The following is a 20,437-nucleotide window of genomic DNA, read 5'->3' as shown; positions in this document are numbered from 1 at the left end:
TACAATATGCTGGTTGAGCTACTAACACCAAACATCTTCTTTAATGTTACGTACAAGCAACTCAGTAAAAAGGTATTTGACATAAGTTTTTTTCTCATATATCATATAAAATTTGTTTGGAAATATTTTGACAAAGTAATTGCCCATTCAGATTAACAAAACTCTCACCTTTACCTTAAGAACATTTATACTTTCCATACTTTGGAGCATTAGCATATTGGAATTTTTTTTTTGAGATTTGTTATCAATTAAAAATAAAAAGAAGATAAACAAGAATCGTCTTTTCTCTGAAAAAACTCAAGTAAATTAATGAAAACATGGTTTTTCCATATACAATGTGCAGTAATAAAACTTTAAATTTAAATTATATTTTCAAATAAAACTTTATTATTATTTTAAATTTTACTATTTTAAATAATAAATTTTGATTTATTTGAACATAAAATTAAGATAATTAAGATACATTAAACAATTTTGTTTAGAATATATTTAAAATAGATATATATTAATATATATATATATATATATTAAAAATTATATTATTAGATAGATTTTTATATATTTATTTTGGATAAAATATATTAAATCAACTTGTATAAAATTAATTAAAAAGTTTGATATAAAGTTGTATACTTATCAAAAAATAAAACTAAATAATATTTCTAAAATTTGTAGATATATAAGAAAACTAATGATATTACGATTAAAATTATAATTTAAAAAAAAACTTAGGAAAATTTGAAAATATTTTTGGTAATAAAATTGTATAATTATGAAAATAGAATTAAATAATGTTTTTGAAATTTGTAAAATATTATTATATTTATATTCTCTAATGTCATATTTAATGATGATGTATAATTTATTTCCATATTTTTAAAAAATATCAAAATATAAATTAGACTAAATGTAATCATTTATGTCATATTTAACTTATACGCTATATAATCTTTTTAGTATACCATGTCATATTTAGTGTAAGTGACTGTAGAAAAAACATATGTCAAAAACATTATATAAATAATGTGACTATGTGGAAATCCCTTTGGTCCAATGGTTTGACTAATGATTCATTAATGCTTCTACATTCGGAGGTCGGAGTTCAATTTCCAAAAAATATCAAATTATATAGATTATGGAGAAACATATTACATGAGATCTTTACCTTGGTGTATGGCATACCATCGAACATGGATCTTATAGGACGGCTCAAAATGGTGCAGTCAGGCGTGTATTCTCACAAAATGTTAGAATTGTCGAATATAAAATCGTCTTTGTAATATTCTCATCGTTGTAATAGTATAATTAATTGATAATACTCGATATAGACGTTAAAAAATGATGTGAATATCAGAGAGCACTATATTGATTGTTAAACTACTTCGATCAATTAGTTTGAACTTCAAATGGCAAAACTAAAGGGAAAAAATCAATAATTTAGCGTGTTACGTTACGTCAAAGGGATAATCCCCTTACTATTATTTGAGGAGATCACTAATCAAAGTAATCTTTTGCTCATGTGTTTATTACATGTGTGCCATTTCCTATGTGGCATCTCCATATTTAACCTCACACCATTTTTTCAAAAGCCCATCCTTACCTAGAGTATTTACTTCTCATGCCATTTTAATGGACATATGTTATATTGAATAGGGAATAAATGTTATTAATACGTGTATTGCTTTATGTTATACTAGATTTTGGATCCGCGCGCCTGCGCGGGTGTATGTTTGGAAAGAGTAAATGGTAAATAAAAATTTAGCGGCTTTCATATTTGTTGAATTTTGATATTGGTGTATTTCGCTCGGTTTGTTGAGTGTCTGATTATAAAGTATGTTATATAAATATCTATTTTTTTAATATGAAAATATTATTGTGTGTTTTTTTAAATTCAAATTTATTATAACTTGTGTATGTAAGCTTAAATATTTTAAACTTTTAATTACATGATTTTAAAAAAATTAAAAAGTAATGGAAATGTACAAAAATAATTTGTTTTTTGAAAATTATATTATGAGAGCGCAAAATTTAAAAGAGGCCCAATTTACTAATATTTTGAAAGATGATAAAATATATATACTGGTGGTGAAAAATGGCGCACGTTAGGTTAAATGTCAATAAGTTCAATATTTTATTTTTGGTAGTTATAATTTAAAAACACAATCAAAGGCAAAAAAAACTTAAAAGTAATTAAATGTACATTTATTATTTATTATCTATTAGGGAAAAGAAATTTCAGTAGAGAAAAGGAGAAATTGGTGGTCAAGTTTTTTAAAAAGATTTTTGTATTGTGTTAGTTATTTGATTCGAGCTATTGATCAATTAATAGTTTATATTCTTTTCGCGTAAGATTAGGAAAATCTTTGAGTAGTTATATTCTGATGGCATAGAATTAGGAAAATCTTTGAGTGCATATCAATTAAAAATCGCTTTAAATGTCATTAATGTACGTTAATTAAAAAATTTCGTAAATTTAAGACTGGTTTAGGAATGCTTCGTGGAGTGGAAGGAGAACAGTTTAATTAGTTAGATATTATTAGCAAACCAAATTTTTATTCGTTTTGGGTTTATATTGCAAACCAATTTTTTTTGGTCACGAACAAACCAAAATATAAACCATCTAAAACAAATCCAAAAGTTCATCATAAGCAAAACAATTTAAAATGTTTCTTCACTGTGAAAATAATTTCCACCATAAGCAATAGAATATGTTAATATACTTATGTAGATATGTTTTAATATGAATAATAATTTACACTAATTGCTTTTGGGTGTTTAATTTAGATATTTTCATTGATTGGTTTAGTAGTGTAGATATTTCCATCGATTGGTTTAGAAGTCTGGACCATGTGAGTCAAAAAGAAATTCCAAACAAAATAATAATGGGTAATTAACAGTAAATGCCACTTTTTTTTGTTAAAACTAAATGATTAAACTACTGTGTGTTTTGATGGTAGTGGCATGAAGTGGTAATATTTGTGGAAAACTAAGGAGACATAGATAAATGTACTTCAGTATTAATATTTTAGATTATTTATGATCATGCGGTGGTTATAATACGTGTATTGCTTTACGTGATGTGCTTTACGTTTACTTCTCATGGCCATTTTGGTGATTAAAATGACACTTTTATACGCCTGTTTTATAGTTTATGTTTACACAGACAATAGCATTATGTATACTTCTTTTATATTTTGGTGATATTTTGGTGATGTATTCTTTCTCAACTGAAGTTATAATACTCATACTAACATAAAAAAAATATATATATTTTTGTTGCAACAAAAGAACATATATATATTTTTGTTCCAAGAACATATATATATTGTTAATATAATGCTCATACTTATAATAGTGGTAGTTGTCATATTTTATACTTTATTTATATTTATTCATCGTTTCGTGAAAACATATATTTATATATTTATTTTTATACTTAATGTTTATCGTAATTTTTTTATTTTTTTTATTTTTATGATACAACCATAATCCTATTCCAAAAATGCCATTATTGATTATTTAAACGATTCTAAATATTGATTACTCTACGATTAAATCGGACCAGTCTTCCATATTCAGAGTATTTTTGGTTATCATAATTTATTGAAACTTTATCAATTACGGCAATACACATAAACTCAGGGTCAATGTATTATATTTTTTTAATTATGTTAAAATTTGATTCCTTTATTCCAATTATAGGAAGGCGTATTATTTTGTTGCCTTTTTTGTGTAATGATATTGATGCGTGATTACTAATCCACATTAACTAATATATGGCCTCCGTAACATAATACATTATTGTCACATTCGGTATCACCAATCTCGGATTCTTGATTGATATTTGACGCATATTCTTAGTTTGTAGTTACCATAATTATAAAAACTCTTTGTCACATCCTCTATATATTATTTTAGAAGCACTAAAAAAAATAACCTTCACTTCGTGTGCTATTTACACAATGCAATTTCCTAGGTGGCATGTTCACATTTACTCTCACAACCATCTTGAAAAAACCCTTACATTAATAGAAAAATTACATGTATATGCCATTAATAAATCAGTCCAAAGTTTAGTATTATTAAGAGTATACACATAATCAATCCCTTACTTATTATTTCAATCAATCATTATTATTTCAATCAATCATGATCGTAATTTTTTTTCCATATATAACATACCGATATAGTTTCCATAGTTAACATTTTCGTACAATATATAGTTAAGACCAAATTTTATTAAATATTCATTGAACTGCGGTTTTCATTCGGTAATAAAGAAAATAAAATCACAAATATAGGTTGATGAAACTTTATAGGTAAAGGAACTATTAGTTACCCGTTCTCACCTGGCAACACTTTATATGGTATTTTAGTAATACAAAATTTCTTTATAATGAATAAAAGGTTCTGAAAAATGATTTTAAATAAAGAAAAGAAAAGAAAAGGTTTAATAATTTTTTCAAAAATTATTAATGAATATAAAATGTTGTGTCTTCTTTACTTTAGCGTTTTTTCTGTATGATTGAAAATACATTATAAACATTATTATGTATACCGTGAATGAATTACGTTTCCATATTCATTAGCATCCATAATTATCGTTTTCATTTTATTTCCATAATGAACCTTCCGATAAATTTTACATACTTAACATTTCAATTGCGTTATACATTTTGTTAATGAATAACCCGTTTTGATAACAACCATTTCATATCTCATTATCAAATTCTGATACAATGAATAATGATCATAACTCATATATATTTGTTAACAATGTCTATAAAACTAATATAGACCAAATAATTAAGTAAAATGTCTTTTCAAATCAGCCTAATTAAGTTCATGTTTTTTTGTTAGGCCAATATATTGTATAAACATATGTCTAAACATATATAATATTAACATTAGTTGGGTTTTTGGCCAAGATAATATTGTATATATATATTTGTCTAAACATATATATACTTAAGTTTTACGTTAGTTGGCTTATAAGTTATAACTGATTGTACAATACTTTCAAAAAGAAGTCCATAAATTTCATGCAATCACTTAAATTAAGCACATTGACTTTTTAATTAAGGAATCAACATAACTGTTGACACTTCAAAATAATATTGAATGGAGTGAAAGTATCATTAAATAATATCCTATATTTTATTCCCTTTCATATAATACTTTCCAAAATCATATATTAATTAATTTTGTCTCCATAAATATTCGATCAGGTTAACTATATAGTCAAATATAATAGTCAATGTTTTCTAAATTTTTTCCCTTGCATATAATACCTTCCAAAATAATAAATTATATAAACTAAACTTTATGAATTTTTGGGGTTGTATTTTCGCGAATATTCGTTTGACACAAAACTTTATGAATTTTTGGGGTTGACACTAAACTTTATCCCTATGTGACTATATCTATCATACTAAACTAATGTCTTTTGTTATTTTTCTTAATAGCATTCTGAGCACACTATGTTTATATATATATTTATATATTTTTTAATAGCATTATGAAGACACTATGTTTATATAATAGCATTCTGAAGACACTATGTTTATATATACATATATATAATGAACATTTCGATAAATTTTGGAATTAATAGTTTGAATTTATTGTTACAGAAAATATACATATGTTAATAAAATCATATGATAATAAATATTTATATTGAAATATACTATATATCTATGTCAATTTCATTGAAATTTAATTATATACCATATAAAATAATATAATAATTATTTTGATTTATTTACCATAAAAATATTGTAATAAACAAGAAGTATTGTTTGATTTATGTGATTACTCTAATCCTATAAATATATTAATTGAAAAACAATTGATTACTCTAGCATGTGTGATTTATTAATTAGTATTTTTAAAAAATTTTAAAAGAGATGGATACGTTGAATATATATTTAGAAGCTATTAAATCATCTAGCGAGAATATGGAACGAGAATATGGATTGCAGAAAAATACTTTTTTCCTAATTCCAATCCATGTTTCTTCGTCACAACACCGATTGAGGGTAATTTGAACTTTAAAGTGCCGATTTTGATAATCTGAAATTGCAACGTTTTTATTTCAGCACACTGGTTTTCTTAAATGAGCGTAGAACATTTTTTAATATTTAACCAAATGGGCTACATACATAGTATAATGTGTTTGGTTTAAAAATTGTTGCATACGCAAAATCAATGCAAACCATCATCACTTTAGATTAAATTTTTGTTACAATAAAAATATAGGATTGGGCAAAAAATCTGAATCCAAAATACTGAACCAAATGCAATCCAAAGAATTAGTACTTAACTTTAACTAAAATTGGTTAGATTAAAATTTTGGTATCTGGAGAATCAAACCAAATTCGATTCGAACCAAAAAATTTCGGATATCGTGTATATTCGAAGCATATTTATATACTTAAACATATTATTTATTTTTAAATTTAATATCTAGAAGAATATACAAAATTTATAAGATATTTTTAAGTTGTCCAAAATTCTTAGAAATATATAAAATTAGTTAAAAATACATATTTTAAAATAGCTAAACGGTACTCAAGACATCAAAAGTATTTAAAATATCTATTGATTTCCTATTCAAATATTTAAGCTAAACCAATTTTATGTTAATATTATGTATTTGGCATACATTATCGATATTTATATGTTATATATTATTTTATTTTTATATTTTGAAACATTTAAAGTATGTATGAACTTTAATATTTTTTAAATGATTTTAATGGGTTATCCGAACCAAATCCAAACCGAATCGACAAAGATTTCAACCGAACAGAACAAAACCGAAGTAAATGGTACCCGAATGTCCATCTCTAATCAAATGTAAAAATGGTTATTGATAATAAAATATGTGTTATTTATAATATTTAAATACAACATGTTTGAGAAAACTCATCCCACGCAGGGCGCGGTTTATCATCTAGTACCATACTATAAGTATACCCTACTAATCATCTAGTAACTTCATTATGCACGAAAGTCATACATGATTTGATAACTATCTTCTTTTTTGGTAATGTATTTTAAAATCAAAAGAAATCAGGAGCACTTTGGATTTGCCAAATATAGACAATAATTATGATTCCGATCCATCATCATGACATGTAATCTTATTGCCTTACTAAATCATACCTGTAACGTGGATTAAAAATGTTAATACCAGTCTTGTCGTGACAACTGTTGACATTGTGAAACTGAAATCTTTTCTACAGCTCTCTATTATCCTACTAATATGATATGGTTTACTTTTGACCTAATAAGTATGTTCTTGATTGATTTTTCCAAAAGACTACAAATTAGAGTTAAATTTATCTTTATATATTAGATATTTTTTTGTTAAAATTTCCGATATAAGATTTTGCTTGATATTTCACATTTTCTCTTTCAAACTAAAAACCACACTAACTTTGTGTGTTTCTTTGAGAATGTTTTCTCGTAACATCACATGTTCTATGATTTTTTGATTTAATCTCTTTTACATATCTTTCATTCTTTATTCGAAGGATACTATTCATATCTCAAAAGATATTTTGGTATTCTTTACTAATTGTTGAAAATGTAAAATTTTATGCCAACATTCTACCATTTGATTAGTATGATATTGTCTACTTTATACATAATAGGCAAATATGTATGGATTTGCTTTTAATACTAATTAAAATTAGTTTTTTTTATATAGCATGAAATTTGTCACTGGACCTACATCAACATTCAACGTATCGAGCATCGAAGGGGCAAGGGAAATTATGTCATCTCATTTTCAAGACTACTAATTGGATGGAATGGTTGGTAGAGCATTGAAGGGGCAAGGGCAATTATGTATCGTGAAATTTATCACTGGACCTACATCAGCATTCAACACAAGACTACTGATTACTGGGAAGTGACACTGACCATTGCCGTGTTTGTGGGTGCATATGAATGTTTTGAAGTTTGGTCATGGCTGAAAGAGATTAGAGTTAAAAGGATTTTGGAGTTGATCTGTAATCTAATTCGTGCTGGTTATTCTGAATATTCATGCTCTCTAAGGACAAATTCAATTCTCAATTAAGTACAGTCTCTAGGGGATAATTTAATGGGTTGTAATTTAATTCACATTCTCGGTAGTCTATTTAACCAAAACATACATACTCCTTACTTGCTTAGGTTTATTAAACACTATTTTCTTTCTTTATGTAGAGACCAAGATACATGCGTATACTTGTATCACTAATTTAACAACTATATGTTACTTTACAAAATTACAACTATCCGGTTTCTTAATATATGTAAAAAGATAATCAATCACTTCCTGAAAGAGTAAAACATAGTGAAAATATAAACACTAAAGAGTAGAAGAGACCAAGACCATAAGCGCCAACACGGTATGAATCGCCAATGAGGTACCACAAGAGAGCAGCCCGAGACGGAGCTGAATAACTTCAACCATTGACAACAGAAGGAACACACAGTCCAAGATGGACCACCCACCTTCTGCACCAACCACACCGAGACGAAGAAGATCACTGTTGATATTTGCTTTACAAACCTCGTACGTTTCTTTGCTGCTCAACAAGTTGATGGTTAGCTTCAGCCCTTGAGCCACGAGGGAGGAGAAGAGGAAGAATGCAAATGAGATCACTTCGAACATAACAAGGTCTCGAAGTGAGTAGACTCCTTTGATTGTGTTTTCACTTTTGTATCTTCATTGGGATTTGTGAGTAGACTCAACATGATTTATTTGATCTCTGCTTTTTTTTATTGTTGTTCAATGCCTGTAGTAACATCATATCTCGGATATGCATATATGAGTAAATCCCTTAAGTAATCCTTCAAGAACCTCTTGTCGAAACTCTAGATTCTAAAACCTAATTATCATTCTGTGGTGGATCCGAGATCCATCCGTCTCCTCTGCTTTCAATATCTCCGGTTCATTCTAATAGTTGAATCATACTAAAAGGTCACAGATTCATGTCGCTCGTCCTCCTCCAGAAGGTCGCTGGCAAGACCTAAATGCTTCCACGTTATTGGCCTAGGATTACTGATCAGGAGCTGCAACAAGTATAGTATCTCATTTGTATGTTAACAACATTGTCTTTCTAGTTTCCTTTTCTATGTTTTTGAAATATCGCTCTATACTAAGAAGTCCGTAACTGTTTATCCTCCAAGCTCAGATTCCAAAATTATAGCACTGTTTGAGAAATTTCTTAGTGCAAGAGATGTTGGTTGTATCTGTCGACTGGTTCTTCCCAAAGCATGTGCAGAGGTAACTTGTTTCTCTGTATGCTGATGTTCCTTAAGTGCTTAATATCAGTTAGTAACTTTTTTATATTGGTAATTTAGGCATACTTCCCCAGAATCTCTCAACCCCCGTTAAAGATACAAGACATAAAAGAGAACGAATGGGTGTTCTAGTTCAGGTTTTAGCCGAATACAATGGAATGAAGAATGCAAAAAGCATTCTTTGATTAATATGAAATAAAACGTGATTCTTTACAAATGATGGTTGCCTAAATATATAGGCTACCAAAACAAAGATTCTAAAGTTATCTCCTAACTAATCTGTATTTTATCTAGAACTAGGGTCGGTCCGCCCTACGGGCGGAAAATTATAGAAAAACTATTTTATATGAATTTAAATTAATTTTATGAAGCATTTTTTTAAATTATAGAGTGAAAATGATATTATAAACAAACAAAAAAATAGAATTCAAAAATTATGTTGTTATTTTTAATAAATATTTTTGGACTTAATAAAATGATAGTAACCTTCGCGATAGGAACAATCTAATATAGTAGGATTAATGATGTCCTTCATGTACATATAATTATGCAATGATCATGCCGGAGAAATATGTTAAGTAAAAACTTATATCATCTAAGCCAAAACAATCTTTTGTTAGTGTGACCTTTTGTTAGCTTCGTCTATGTATGTTTTAATTAAAATGTGATAGTTTTCTCCTAATGAAAGTCATACTTCAACCTCCCTGCCACTTTTTAAACTGAAAACGGTATTTCATTATTAACTGGTTTTGTTCAAACTACATGCAGGAAACAACAGATAGAAATATTAGTGAACTTTACTTGATCTGTACAGAATTTGGAATCAATATGGCGTAGGTAAACAACATTCCCCTAGTTCCACTTTTTTTTATAACGTCTATCTTCTCCGGTTTATGCTAGCTACATTGTTGTACTCTCATATATGTGGTTTCTTATTTCTATCTCTAAGAAGTCAAAGCATCATTAACATATGGTCTACCTTCTGCCACTTTCCATTATTTATAAGAGTTTGTTATTGATTAGTTTCTCATTTTCTTTTACACTTGTAACAATTAGAGCTCATAATTATCTATATCTATTTTTAACTTTGGTTTTGCACCATCAAATCTCTAGTGCGATATTATTTTCTATTTCTCTCTACTACTATCACACCGCCTACAGGCTCCATCGTTTCTTTCTATCTCTCCATCGTCATCTAGCATCTGAAGAATTTCTTATTTAGATTTGCTTAGCTTAGGGCTTCCCTGTTTTTAACAAATCCCTACAACTTCTTGACATTTTTCTCAAGTTGTCACCTTTCATTTCAAATAATATTTTATAAGTATCTTCACCATTTTTACCCAACCTTGCAAACTATCCTTTATTATCTGTGTATTAATTTCTACTCTATTGATCTTTGAAACTCTTCCCCAGCAGCTTGCTTACTCATTATCCATCCTGTTTCTGAACATCCAACCTCAGCATACCATCAATATAATTTATAAGTATGTAGGATACAGAAGAAAGAAACACACAGCACTACTGATCTATAAGTATGAAGCAACAGAGAGAAGACTTAACATGCAAACTCTTATCAGTTAAGATCTCATGAGATTACAGAATTGAAGATCATTTTCATTCCTTGGTATACAAAAGGCTGATAAAACTTCTGATATTTAGCTTCTAGAGCTACCTTCTGATAAAACTTCTGATATTTAACTCTTTATTACGTTGAATTGTTAACTAAAGAGTTAATAAATTTCTTTGCCTTTCTTTGTTTCTTTTGTTTGATATTTTTGTTACATATACTAAATCTAGTCAAGTGATCGTTAATGAGCTACAAATTAATGACCGGAAGAAATTTATCTAGCTAGATTGTTATGTAGAAAATTGGTTTACATGATTTTACTTTAACCGATAATATAAAAGTTTTATTTTCCAGACTAAACCAAACTATTTTATGATAGAGAATAAGCCATGTCAAAATTGACCAAAACAATTGTCCTCCAAACAAATTTATGAGAAGCCATTACAAATCTATCTTTTTTTGATATCTCTGGTGTCTGGGCAGCCACTTTCCCAAATATCCCCCGAAGGGGTCCAGCGCCCCAGCAGTAAGGATGTTAAATCGCTGTGGCCGGGTTTCGAAGCTGGGTGGCGGGCACCTCAGCCGAGGTTCCATTACAAATCTATCTTATTAAAACAGAAACATTACAACTTCTTCTAAGTGGATTTTAAAGTTGGACCTTATATAATTAATGCTATATTAATCTACTTATTATTAGACATGTCTTTTTATAAATAATTAATATCAACCATTACCATAGTTTTTCACTTCTTACCTTATTATTATATCCACTACGCATGTTTCCTTATATTGCATATATTTTACTATAAGTTAGATACATCCACTAGCATATTATATTATAAGATAGATTATTAATAATACATTTACTAACATATAATATTATACGACAAATTACTAATAATACAATATATTATCTGTATTCATTAACTTGCATCTATCAATATTAGCAATACTATGAAGACGACTAACTCTATACTTTGAACCTATAAACCATGATATACTAATTTGTAACAAAAATGATATTACTGTTACAAATTAGTTTATATAAAAATTATTTATAGCAACAATTTGTTATATAAGATAAATTTAATCAAGACCCAAATCTTTTTTTTCCTGTTCAGAAAAAAAGAAACCTATGAATATATACTATTAAGTTAGCCAAAAATCTTCCGAATAAATAGTAAATTTCACCAACCTAAAAAAATGAATTAAAAATATAACAAAAGGTATTATGTTTGAAATTTAGCTCACTGGATCGGGTATAAATCTGTTCATTTCAGGTATGAGTTCTTCGAATTCTCAATATTTGGATCTAAATATGTATTTGATTTTTTTGTCCGGGTCGATTTTTTTAATTCCGGATCATTCTAACTTTTTTATATTATAAATCTTAAATAATATACAACATGTATATAAAATATGTGAATCAAAAGATAAATCCGCGCATGTGTACGGGTTTCATGATCTAGTGAAAAGTTAAAAGGAAACCAAACTAAATGACAAACTCGAAAGCAAACTACCACCCAAAAGGCCAAAATTTTATATTTAATCAAATATTTAATCAAATAAATGAAATGAAAAGAGACGAATCTCAAACTCATGATGAACCTCTTGTCTCTCTCTCTTGTCTACGGCATCTCAAGTTTACCTTGTCATACCCACAATATACATAATCATCTAGGTCAAGGGATCTTTATAAAGGTCTTTCTTTTTTTTATTCCAATTGATACAGAATTATTTCTATAAAAAATAATCTCCGTCTGTCCATCCTGCGGCAAAACAAAGTTATTCAAGACGTATCACTCTTATTCTGAAATTAGCTGCAAGCTGGAGTATGTGAGTTGGTTACCTATAATTTTACTCCATTCCTCCAGATGTTCCAACCTTCAAACAGACCTCTACATTTCAATACCCAAAAAATGACAGAACAAAAAGGAAACCCTGAAGAACCCTATCACTGCACAACCTGCTAGACAAACCCATCGCAAAACCAAAACTCTTAAAACTTCAAATTATGTTTGTTTGCAAAGTACACATGATATGGAAATCACCATTAATTGAGAAACTCAGCTTCTGGTAGATTCTATCGCTCTATTCATGCCAACCATGAGATAACCGAAGTATCGAGGAGAAAAGGCTTGTCGTCAGTAGTTGTTTATGGCCTACCTTCTTCAATCCACTTTCTCCTCTTTGTCTCTATAAGCAAAGCAATAGCACACATTACACAATCAATCACTCATCTTCCTATATCTTATTACAAAACCAAAGCAAGTAGCTTTCTTGTAATATAACATTATTGTTACGGGCGTTTAAGAACATATTCACCTTTGCATCCAGCAAGAGTGTACCATCCCACATGAGCTCCCCACCGCGTTTGACATTCCTAGCTTGCCAGAATCGGACCAACCTAACCTCAACTGTGGAGGAACATCGACCATACTTCTAATCAGAAATAAGAACAGAGGAATTAGCTTAAAAATAAGTTTTTTGACTTAGTTTCGTACATAGATTGTGAGAATGGCTTTCAAGAGAAGAAGGCTACTTTTATAGTCGCAGACTCGCAGATAAACTGACCTGCAGAAGAGAAACTTGCACTGAAGGCTAGATCGTGGTTGATGAAATCTATAAGTCGGAAACGTTCTGATTGAGATGTAAGGAATGTTAAAAGACGTGATTTATGCACTACAGAGATTCTTCACTTCGATTTGAGCATATCAATCTTTCAGAACTCCATTGGAGTCAGATATCGAAGAAAACTAAACCCTAAAATCCGAGAAGAGGCGAAGAAGAAGATAATGGAGTGATGAAGCGGAGCTGGCCTACACTAGCTTGTCCAAGCGGTTCAGGCGAGGTGTTTTGGGAACACCAATGGGAGAAGCATGGTACTTGTTCCGAATCGGTTATCAACCAACATGAATATTTTCAAACCTCACTTAAACTTAAACAACAAACCAATCTTCTCGGAGCTCTAACCAAAGCCGGTACGATTTTATCTACTTCTATCTTTTGGATCGTTTCATCCCGGTACGATTTGATTACTGGTTTTATTACGTATAGGGATTAACCCGGATGGAAACTCGTACAGTTTAGAGAGCATAAGAGACTCTATCAAAGAGTCAACGGGTTTCACTCCTTGGATTGAGTGTAACAGAGATGGGTCAGGAAATAGCCAATTGTACCAAGTCTATCTATGTGTTGACCGGTCTGCTTCCGGTTTAATTGAATGTCCGGTTTTCCCTCGTGGAAAATGTGGAAACGAGATTGAGTTCCCTTCTTTTAATATCTGTCTTCTAATCTCTTTATCTGTTGAATCAAATCGATCTTTTGTTCATGGAGATGGGTTTCGTTTAAATATAATTTATGGTGTAAATTTTTTTAATGCAAGTAATTAATTTTCATTTTGTTCTACATTTATTATTTACTGACTAATTTGCAGTTTATCTATTGATATTGGTAATTTAGAAATACTAAACGCATGATTTAGATTGAAAAAATGAAATTCGAACCCAAACAAAAGTTAATTTAATATACAATCGCATCAGAATACCGTGACTCTCAAGCAATCTATGCTGGCATTGTCTTCCTCTCAGAGCTAAAACGTTTTGAGCTAAAATAAACCAGAGAGTGTATCATATGAGTTCATGATTGTTCCGAGTATTAAGCATTATGGATGGTTCTATGGTGGATCTTCTCGGTAGAGCTGGACATTTAGATGATGCGTATTGATTCATTGATACACTCCCTATTAGTCCAACACCAATGTTATGGAGGATTCTCTTGTCTTCTTGTAGCAGCCATAACGATTTGGAGCTAGCTGAGAAGGTTAGCGAGAGGATCTTTGAGCTAGATGACTCACACGGTGGTGATTACGTGATCTTATCAAACCTATATGCTAGAAACAAGAAATGGGAAGATGTAGATTCTTTAAGAAAGGTGATGAAGGATAGAAGAGCGGTGAAAGTCCCCGGGTGCAGCTCGATAGAGGTAAAGAACGTGGTTCATGAGTTTTTCTCAGGGGATGGTGTGAGGTCTAATACACACACAAAGCTTCACAGAGCGTTAGATGAAATGTTGAAAGAGCTGAAGCTTGCAGGGTATGTTCCTGATACATCAGTGGTGGTTCATGCGGATATGGATGATCATGAGAAGGAGGTTACGGTTAGGTATCACAGCGAAAAGCTTGCGATTGCGTTTGGAGTGTTGAATACTCCTCCAGGGACGACGATTAGGGTTGTGAAGAATCTGAGGGTGTGTAGAGATTGCCACAATGCAGCTAAGCTAATATCTGTTGTGTTTGGTAGGAGAGTTGTTCTTAGAGATGTTCAGAGGTTTCATCATTTTGAAGATGGTAAATGTTCTTGTGGTGATTTTTGGTGATTTCATCCGCAGAAACAACAATGTAGTTTTTTGTATGTAAAAATTATGTAACTGTGTAGTTTTTATACAGTGGTTTTAAAGCCGACCTAACATGTTTATTCGATCTAGTGTTTAGTTAACACAAACAACGAAGACCGCAGACGTATGAGAGATCTTGACCCTTGATGTAGCGCAAGCTACGATAACACAATGAATCCTATTTAGTCTGAGAATACCTAGGATCAATGTCTTCTTAAATTCGTTGAGATCACCAATGATCTATCGAAAACAAGGAACAACAAAGAGAGAACTCTCAATTTTATTAATCAAATCATAAACTGAATACAAGATTAAGCCAAGACGGTTATATATATAAAACCATAAAACCCTAAAATATTAAAGATAATTATCTAAAATAATTAATAAAAACAATAATAAGATATTTGGAATATTTCCAAATATCTATCTACATCATTCTCTCCGGGTTGGAGAAGATTCGTCCTCGAATCTTGTTCGTAGTCTTTGAATCCATCTTGTTTTCCAAGAAAAACTCTTCCTCGAATCTTCAATAGCATGTTTTGCATGACTTTTGCACGGATCTGTTTATAACATGAATATTCACAAATCCGTTTTTGCACAAACTTTGCACGCAGTAGATCATGCACGAAATCTTCATCAACACAATTTCGCCCTATTTTTGCACGGCTCTGATTTTCAAAAGATCCCTCTTTGAAGACAAACTCAATAACTTGAACATCATCTTCATACACGTCGTAGATCGGATCACCATAAATCTCTCGATAGATCTCATGGTTCTCTTCTCTCTCAACAAAAGGACTTTCGCCCCGGATAGGATAGATGCTAATACTCACCATGACATCCAGAATCGTTCTTCGATTGAGAAACCAAAGAAACGCGGCTCTGATACCAACTGACGGAGCGGAAGTATCCGTAGTAACTGATAGTGCAAAAGATATCGTTGAATTCTGAGAATGCCCGCTATCTTAGCCTTCTTAAATCTGTTGAATTCTTAGAGAATGCCCAGAAATAAGGATTCAAGAGATTTGTGTTCTTAAAACCAAAACCCTAAATTTATATTAATCAATAGTTTAAAAAGTTGTGACTGATGTAGATAGATATTTGGAAATATTCCAAATATCTTATTATTGTTTTTATTAATTATTTTAGATAATTATCTTTAATATTTTAGGGTTTTATGGTTTTATATATATAGCCGTCTTGGTTTATGGTTGTATTCAGTTTTGATTTGATTAATAAAAGTTAAGAGTTTTCTCTTTGTTGTTCCTTGTTTTCGGTAGATCATTGGTGATCTCAACGAATTTAAGAAGACTTTGATCCTAGGTATTCTCAGACTAAATAGGATTCATTGTGTTATCGTAGCTTGCGCTGCATCAGTTTGGTATCAGAGCTGGTGTTTTGGTTTCTTAATCAAAACTCGATCTGGAATCATGACGAATTTGTTCGTGGATAGTGAAATAATTGTTTACAAAACAATTATTGGAAGTCCAATCTTCGATCTTTATGATGATGACGGTTGGATTCAATACGACGACAAGGAATTGCGTGGTCAAGAGGTTGACAAGTTGAGCGAAGAAGTTACTCGTCAGAATATTTTCATTCTCGTGGACGGCAGCAATTTGAAGCAGGGCAACTCACGTTTTGGAAGTTGTGGAGCCAACTGGGCTTTTGTTAAAGGTGATCTAATACGAGCTTTCAATCGTAGCGAGGAGATGGAATCATTAACTTCCATGTTGATTATCTTGCTGAAGGTGGAACAAAATATTATTTTCTTATTTGGAAAATATTATCAATGGAAAAAGAAGAAAAAGAAGAGAAACGAGATAAAGGCAATGAACAAGATTCGAGGACGAATCTTCTCCAACCCGGAGAGAATGATGTAGATAGATATTTGGAAATATTCTAAATGTCTTATTATTAATTTTATTAATTATTTAGATAATTATCTTTAATGTTTTAGGGTTTTACGGTTTTATTATATATAGCCGTCTAGGCTTATGGTTGTATTCAGATTATTGATATTGATATTTTATAAAGAGAGGTTTGAAACCCTTTTATTTCCTTGTTACGGCTAGAACTCGAGAGTTCTCAACGAATCAAGAAGACTTTGATCCTAGGTATTCTCAGACTAAATAGGATTCATTGTGTTATCGTAGCTTGCGCTGCATCAACCCTCCATGCATCACTCATGTTGATCTCATGCGTCGAATGTGGAAACTTATGTTCATTCATTTCTTGTGCCTCTCTATTTGTCTTCTCTTTAGTTATGTCAAGCGTGTCTTTATACAAAGTGACAGTAGAGGAGACGGCCACATTTTTCTTTTTTCAGTGGGTTCAATTTCATTTCAACTTTGTGTTATAGATTTACATAAGCTATTTTTTTAGTATTTTGCCATATTTGTTTTCGAAATGCAAGTAAGATTTTATATATACATATATAAGAATTCATAGGAATCAAAGGATCCCCTTCCATAAAGGTGGCTTTGCCACTGGTAAGAGGGTTCCGAATTGTATCAAAAAAGCCTTCTTCAACCTCTGTGGTTGTTAATTGTTATCAATCATCATCTTTCTTTTAGACTCCAATAAAATATCTTGTCGTCTTCTTGTGTGTGTGTGAATAGATGCTATCATTTTCATTTTTTGTAGAAGTATTGAAAGATAAAACAATTCGTTGACTTATTAGAGTCATCGACTTAACACATCACATCAATGATAACAAGGAACCGTACAGTTTAATCGTCTACTTTTAAAACGCTTGTTACATAGGAGGAGCTAGATAAATGTCGGTAACAACCCGGGGCCTATAGTATACCGTGTCTGAAGCGAATTTGTATTATTTTTCTTTTCTTTCAAACTTAATTCTTTCTTTTTTTTTTGTAACTTTTAATTCTTTCTTTTTCTCTATAGAAAACTATGCTAAATCAGTTTAAAATTTTAGGTAAGTACATAGCGATTTTCTCATTTTAAGTACTTAATAATTCATGTTCATAACCGTTAATTAACATGAAATCAAGCGTACGATTCTTGTTGAATGTTCTTTTTTCTAAGTCAATTAACAGTTTTGTAGGTGGATAGATATACCAAAGTTTAACACATTGAATGACAATATAGAGTTTGCTTGTTCATATGATGAAAATGACAATTTATTTGATAAATTGGATGCTTTTACCAAACAAAATAACACCAAGCCCTTTTTCAAAAAAAAAAACAAAAAAAAAATAACATCTACCAAATAATAATGCGTTGACAATATTAAAATCATAAGAATACATTTATCAAAAACTTGATTCAACCCATAAATGTTTCCTTCCTTGTTTTTTTCCTCTCTATTATCATCGCATGTAACTCTTCTTATAATTTTTTTTTTATACAGAAGCATAACATCATGTTCAAAATACTAAATTATTAGATTAGATAAGATATAAATGTAAATAATTGGGTTTTAAAAAGATGATTGGACAGTTACGAGGATACAAATTGAACGTTCCATCTAACCAACAAGTGGGAACGATACGACTTCAAATTTAAAAACCACACATCATGTCCACACGCAAGCTCATGTCCTTCTTTTTTTTTTTTTTTTTTTTTGTTTAACCTGGGGGTATCCCAGGCCCAGAAGGCCCAGACTAATCCCCAAGGGGAAGGAATGCCCACGGATAGACGCCCCTCCCAGTTTTTCAAATGGGCCGAAAGCATGGCCCATATCCGTGTGGGTGACAAGAGCGTTGCAAGGTAGTTTCCTCCGGCGTGGATCGAACCCCCTACCTGGGTGCAGGCGGGGACCCGTCCTTCTTTCGAACACTAATCTTATGTCTTTGTTCAAAGTTCAAAATAAAATCTCGTAAATATACGTATACAGATGCACTTCATATAAAAAGGAATATACCATAAAACTCCCAGATTCGTTTGATGTATGTGCCATTAAACTATTACACGAAATGTGAAAGGGAAATCTCTGTTCACATCTCTCTGATCTTGTTTCCCTATATATATAAACACAATCACCATCTCAATCCTATAACTTCAAAGCTACACAACTACAATCTTCTTAAAAAAAAACAATCTGTTCTTTCATCTGAAGATGAAGCTTCTTCACGCATCAGTCTGTTTGATCAGTCTTCTCTTAGTCCTACCTTCGATCTTTGCTGCTTCTTCCTCTAAAGATTTTGATTTCTTCTACTTTGTCCAACAAGTAACTAAACCGTTTATCATCCTCTACTAATGCTTATTATTTATGCTCATTTTTAATACATTATTATTCTAATATATTGTTTTTATGTATGGATTTTAAAGTGGCCAGGATCATATTGTGATACACAGAAGAGTTGTTGTTATCCAACTTCAGGCAAACCAGCTGCTGATTTTGGTATTCATGGTCTTTGGCCTAACTACAAAGATGGAACTTATCCATCTAACTGTGACGCCTCTAAACCGTTCGATTCATCAACGGTAATTACATGCATTTTTCTGTTATCGAAACACAACTGTTTTAAATTCTCAAAATATAAGTTCTTAAAACACAAAGGGTTGTTTTGGTTTTGTTTGGTACAGATATCTGATCTGATCAGCTCGATGAAGCGGAGCTGGCCTACACTAGCTTGTCCGAGCGGTTCAGGCGAGGCGTTTTGGGAACACGAATGGGAGAAGCACGGTACTTGCTCCGAATCGGTTATCAACCAACATGAGTATTTCCAAACCTCTCTTAAACTTAAACAACAAACCAATCTTCTTGGAGCTTTAACCAAAGCCGGTACAATTTTATATACTTCTCTCTTTTGAATTGGTTCATTCCGGTTTGATATCTAATGATTTGATTACTGGTTTATTACGTATAGGGATTAATCCTGATGGAAACTCGTACAGTTTAGAGAGCATAAGAGACTCTATCAAAGAGTCAACAGGTTTCACTCCTTGGATTGAGTGTAACAGAGATGGGTCAGGAAATAGCCAACTGTACCAAGTTTATCTATGTGTTGACCGGTCTGCTTCAGGTTTAATCGAATGTCCGATTTTCCCTCGTGGAAAATGTGGAACCGAGATTGAGTTCCCTTCTTTTTAATATCTGTTTTCTAATTTCTTTATCTATTGAATCAAATCGATCTTTTGTTCATGGAGATCGGTTTCGTTTAAATATATTGTATGGTGTACTAAATTTCTATGGAAGAATTTTAATTA

General features: G+C 30.8%; 3 protein-coding genes and 1 long non-coding RNA gene across 4 annotated transcripts; all 4 read left to right on the top strand.

Annotated features, from left to right (window-relative positions):
• Positions 1 to 7,695: 7,695 nt before the first annotated feature.
• On the top strand, positions 7,696 to 10,053 carry LOC108809028 (uncharacterized). Its single transcript, XR_008935427.1, has 4 exons — positions 7,696 to 8,682; positions 8,978 to 9,094; positions 9,192 to 9,283; positions 9,361 to 10,053. It is a non-coding gene; the product is annotated as an uncharacterized LOC108809028 (long non-coding RNA).
• Positions 10,054 to 13,122: 3,069 nt separating this feature from the next.
• LOC108807984 (ribonuclease 1-like) lies at positions 13,123 to 14,315 on the top strand. Its single transcript, XM_056987040.1, has 3 exons — positions 13,123 to 13,848; positions 13,925 to 14,232; positions 14,304 to 14,315. Exons 1-3 carry the CDS (start codon positions 13,671 to 13,673, stop codon positions 14,313 to 14,315), a joined length of 498 nt encoding a protein of 165 aa, XP_056843020.1. The 5' UTR covers positions 13,123 to 13,670.
• Positions 14,316 to 14,617: 302 nt separating this feature from the next.
• LOC108811011 (pentatricopeptide repeat-containing protein At2g02980, chloroplastic-like) lies at positions 14,618 to 15,371 on the top strand. Its single transcript, XM_018583074.2, has one exon. It carries the CDS (start codon positions 14,627 to 14,629, stop codon positions 15,242 to 15,244), a length of 618 nt encoding a protein of 205 aa, XP_018438576.1. The 5' UTR covers positions 14,618 to 14,626; the 3' UTR covers positions 15,245 to 15,371.
• A 3,816-nt stretch (positions 15,372 to 19,187) lies between these two features.
• On the top strand, positions 19,188 to 20,437 carry LOC108809312 (ribonuclease 1). Its single transcript, XM_018581459.2, has 4 exons — positions 19,188 to 19,454; positions 19,556 to 19,711; positions 19,814 to 20,012; positions 20,098 to 20,437. The coding sequence occupies exons 1-4, from the start codon at positions 19,344 to 19,346 to the stop codon at positions 20,319 to 20,321; spliced, it is 690 nt and encodes a 229-aa protein (XP_018436961.1). The 5' UTR covers positions 19,188 to 19,343; the 3' UTR covers positions 20,322 to 20,437.

This window comes from Raphanus sativus, chromosome 6 (genome assembly GCF_000801105.2).
Source record: "Raphanus sativus cultivar WK10039 chromosome 6, ASM80110v3, whole genome shotgun sequence".
Classification (NCBI taxonomy): domain Eukaryota; kingdom Viridiplantae; phylum Streptophyta; class Magnoliopsida; order Brassicales; family Brassicaceae; genus Raphanus; species Raphanus sativus.
Note: the sequence above shows the minus strand (reverse complement) of the source record. Positions and strands in the feature narration are given on the sequence as shown.